The following is a 4,478-nucleotide window of genomic DNA, read 5'->3' as shown; positions in this document are numbered from 1 at the left end:
GAAAGCCACAAAAGTTCAAAAACCAGAATATTATCAACCGGGAACTTTGTCCTGTGGCGTGGCACAAACTTATGACGCGCACTGTATGCTCCAATAATGAAAATGGTTTTAATTTTCTAAAGTATCGGACCCTGCACAAGAAACAAAATATGCCTTCAGTCCTTCTTTAAGATGGTCTGTACACCTGTATCTGCAGAGATGGTTCAGAATATTGATGTGCCAAAATGAATAGAGTTTAATGCAATGAATATGATTTATTCGTCGAGAAGAGGTGTCACTGAATTAATTCCAATGTGACACCAAAGAGCTTTCAGGAAAATCCGGACTCGATTGAGGTATCGAGAATTTAGTAGGCCATCCAGGAGCATGTACTTCCCGCGCCCAATTACAGCAGAATTCTTTGTATTGACGGGTTTTAAACCATGTATTATAAGGATTATCCCAATACCACAATCCAGTTTGTGTATCGCATTTGATGTCTATGTAATCAGGACTACCGAACTTTTTTTCGTGGTTCAAGAGCTGTAATTATTGTTATTAATGCACTTCACCGCATGCCAAAACATACCATCTTAGGAAAAAACGATTCGATGTTATCGGGTATACTTGAGAAATTTCCTAATATTCTGAACCAGTATTTAGAATATCCTCCATTGATGGCGCATCCCATAATCATTGGCTGATCACAACCATTCCACTGAACCTTATGGGGCATGGTGAACGGTTGGTAATCAAGTGGCATCTTTGGTGGAATATAAAGAGGATATTGACAGCACTCTGAAATTGAGAATTGGGTTGACTGACTGAATAGTTCGACTCACTTTGGACTGTTGCTCCGAAGAGACTTGCGAAGAGAAGAAGACAAAAAGAGAGATGCATTGTCACCCAATGCAGTGAAGAAGTTCGAGATGCCCTCATGTTTTATACGGTTCAATTTCTCTCACGAATTAATGAATAATATGAAAAAAGACACGAATTATTGTCATCTTCTGATAAACAACGGGAAACAAATCGACACACAAGGAACTTCATTTTCCGGGGTTTCATTATTGTCGAAGTTCGAAAAAAAGTGATTTTCGATACTTACGGATTTGATGCTTTAAAAATAAACTTTTGGTGGAAGAGTTTTTCCGCGCTGCCTTTCTTCATATTTCTAACATTTGTATCCAAAAAAAATAGGAGAAAACTACGAAATGTGTTGGAAAAAAGTGAGAAAACGAAGAATTGAACAGAAATTTTGTCCGAGAGGAGTTCATGGAAAGCTCTTCGAAAATTGGCACGGTGCCAACATCTACAGTAACCGGCTGCGTAGTCATCGACATGCGATAAAGAGTTCAGTCCATGTTGCTTTAAATTCTAAACTCAAATTTAAACTTTTTTCCATTTTCATTTCTAAATTACAACTAAAACGTTTCCAGCACCTTGAGAGCTTTCAGAAAAGTATAATCATGACTAGGTTTGAAGCTAGTTGGGTCTCACCGCGAAAACTACAGTAATCCGAAATTTTTAAAATTTCGCGTCGGGACCCAAATCACTTCAAACCTGGTCATGATTATACTTTTCTGAACGCTCTCAACGAGCTGAATATGAATATGAAAACAAATTCAGAAGAAAAATAATTTATTCTTAGAACCCGAGTCAAAACTATAATCGATTATTATTGTTATTATGATTACTTTTCGAGAACGTTCTGAACATCATCACCGATTTCTTCTTCTGACTTCCCGAGTTGTTCATCATGACTCCGCCTCCAAAACCGGCACGGAACTTCTCGTTTCCACGTTTCGGTACCAACGATTTTTGTCGCCGTTGTCCCATTTTTTGGCTGATACAATTTGCCACGTACATCGCCGCCGCCACAATAGACAACATTATCCCACCGAATGCCAGCGCCCAACGAGGGATCGCAGCGTGCGCCTGAAACTAAAACGATGGCCTAGGAACCCAAAGCGTGGCCTAGAAAACTCACTGGTGATAAGTCCACGTGGATAAGACGACTGGCGTGGGACATTGCGTTTTCTAGAGAAATGAGAGTGGTCTCTCGAGCGGTTGTGACGATTGGAATGGAAAATCGACGGAGATGAGGCCATTGGTCACTGGAATATATAAGGAATTGAGAATTGTCAATAGAGCGCGTTTGCTGGTTACCCAAATAATGGAATCAATAGAGGAGTACGAAGTCTCTCGGTCTGCCAACTTTGGATATAGACGAATATGACATCGGCGTCGCAGTACTCTGAAAATAGTGTTCGGGAGGATGTAACTTTGAGGATGTGAAAATGAAACTGATATGGTTCGAAAGCTTAAAATAAGAGGTTTCAGAATATATTTTAAAATTTCAAAAAAAAATGAAATTGAACAGAAATACAGCTATTTTAAAGTGTCGCAACTCGGTTGGTTTTGACGATAGAAACACTTTGAAAACAGATTCAGAACCCTTATAACATTGGCTTTTTAGTGGTATGTGTTATATGAATAGAAAGCTGACGTCGTGAGGATTCTGAATCTGCTTTCAGATTTTAGCTATTGTAAGAATGAAGAGAGTTACAAGACGTTTTGTGAGAATGACTTTTTGAATGCGAAGGTCGGCGGTGACGGGCGGTTTTCTAAACCAGCTTTATGACATTAACCTCACAATTTTTATATATCTGAAAAACTGAAAACGTGAGCATTCTGAATCTGTTTTCAAAAGTTTTCTATCATCAAAAAAAACCGAGTTACAAGCTATCAAGCTGTCTGGGCTGTTTCACGCTGAAAAGTTACCCATCTTCAAACAACGCTCACTCGCGTAATTTCAACTCTAGAAAAATTCCAAAAATTGATTCAGAATCCTCATAACCTTGGCTTTTCAGATATGTTAAAATTGTTAAGTTGGAATTCAGGGTCGGAAATTCGGAATCGGAAATTTGAACGCCTTTATCATTGACAATTTTTACAGCTGGGGGAGGATAGGGAGGAGCTAAAAGCGTCGTAACTCGCTTAGTTTTTGTTATAGATAAAATCTAAAAACATATTTGGAATCCTCGTATTTTCTGCTATTTATTGGTATACAACTTGTGTAATAAAAATATTCTTAAAAGAGTAAAAATACTAGCCAAGGACTTGTGGTCTCCAGTATTTGTTCCGCATTATAAGTGTCTCGTAACTCTCTTGCAAGGTTAAAAAGCTGAAGTTATGAGCATTTAAAATCTGTTTTCATAAGTTTTTTGGGTCAAAATTGATTTAGTTACACCAATTTGAAAATAGTGATCTTTTCAGCCCGGTTGAAAAAACAGTGCCAAAATTAGCATGCCTGTAACTCCGACTTCTGCCAGATTTCGTGTTTTCTGTCAGATGCCGAATCACAAGGTAGGTCAAATTATATATGACTGAAAAGCTGAAGAAGTGAGGATTTCGAATATGTTTTTGGAATTTTTCTAGAGTTGAAATTACGCGAGTTAGAGTTGTATTAAGTTGGAGAACTTTTCAGCGTGAAACAGCCTAGCCAGCTTGATAGCTTGTAACTCGGTTTGTTTTGATGATAGAAAATTTTTGAGAACAGATTCAGAATCCTCACGTTTTCAGCTTTTCAGATATATAAAAATTGTGAGGTTAATGTCCCAAAACTGATTTAGAAAACCGCTCCCGACCTTCGCATTCAAAAAGTCATTCTCACAAAAAGTCTTGTAACTCTCTTCATTCTTACAATAGCTAAAATCTGAAAGCAGATTCAGAATCCTCACGACGTCAGCTTTCTAGTCATACTACTTTTCAAAATTCAAAATTCGCAAAACCCTCTTACCTTGCCACCTCACCGACAACAATTGTGCATATAGAATAGTTGACGTGGAGATCGAAGAAGACGTGTAAGTCGGATCGCATTCTCGAATACTATTCCAACTAACAAATGGTAATAAAACGACGGCAATCCGAATACCAGGTTGGCAATTTCCAAATTTATTACAGAAACATGAAGTCATATTTAACTTGGTGGCGGTTGCTTGAAGCATTTCCACTTCGGTCCTGGAGAGGATACCGCCCGGGTCGCAGACGTATGGGGTCTGGAAATAGTGGTAGGTGCATAATTTTTGAAAATAAAACATATGACCGGAAAGCTGACGTCGCGAGGATTCTGAATCGGTTTTCAAAATTTTTCTAGCGTTAAAACAAACCGAGTTACAAGCTTTCAAGCAGGGTTGGCTATTTCACGCGGAAAAGTTCTCCAACTTCAAACAACTATAACTCGCGTAATTTCAACCCTAGAAAAATTTTAAATACAGATTCAGAATCCTCACGTCTTCAGCTTTCCAGTCATATGAAATTCATAAAATTTGACCTACTTTGTGATACGGTATCTGACAGAAAACACTAAAATTGGCGGAAGTCGGCAGTGGAAATGTGCATGGACCCGATGTGATGAGACCTCGTTGAAGCGAAGAACCGTACGTGCTGGAATTGGGTTACTGTAGCGGTGAGGGGGTACTGTTTCCAGAGCTACA

The 4,478-nt window shown here is 38.7% G+C and overlaps 1 protein-coding gene across 1 annotated transcript; it reads right to left on the bottom strand.

Annotated features, from left to right (window-relative positions):
* Positions 1-282: 282 nt before the first annotated feature.
* On the bottom strand, positions 283-918 carry GCK72_004617 (uncharacterized protein; the record flags this gene model as incomplete). The annotated part of the gene is made up of 3 exons (XM_003104293.2): positions 283-522; positions 569-777; positions 822-918. 3 exons carry the CDS (start codon positions 916-918, stop codon positions 283-285), a joined length of 546 nt encoding a protein of 181 aa, XP_003104341.2.
* Between the last annotated feature and the right edge of the window lie 3,560 nt (positions 919-4,478).

The sequence above is a fragment of the Caenorhabditis remanei genome, chromosome II (assembly GCF_010183535.1).
Source record: "Caenorhabditis remanei strain PX506 chromosome II, whole genome shotgun sequence".
NCBI lineage: Eukaryota > Metazoa > Nematoda > Chromadorea > Rhabditida > Rhabditidae > Caenorhabditis > Caenorhabditis remanei.
Note: the sequence above shows the minus strand (reverse complement) of the source record. Positions and strands in the feature narration are given on the sequence as shown.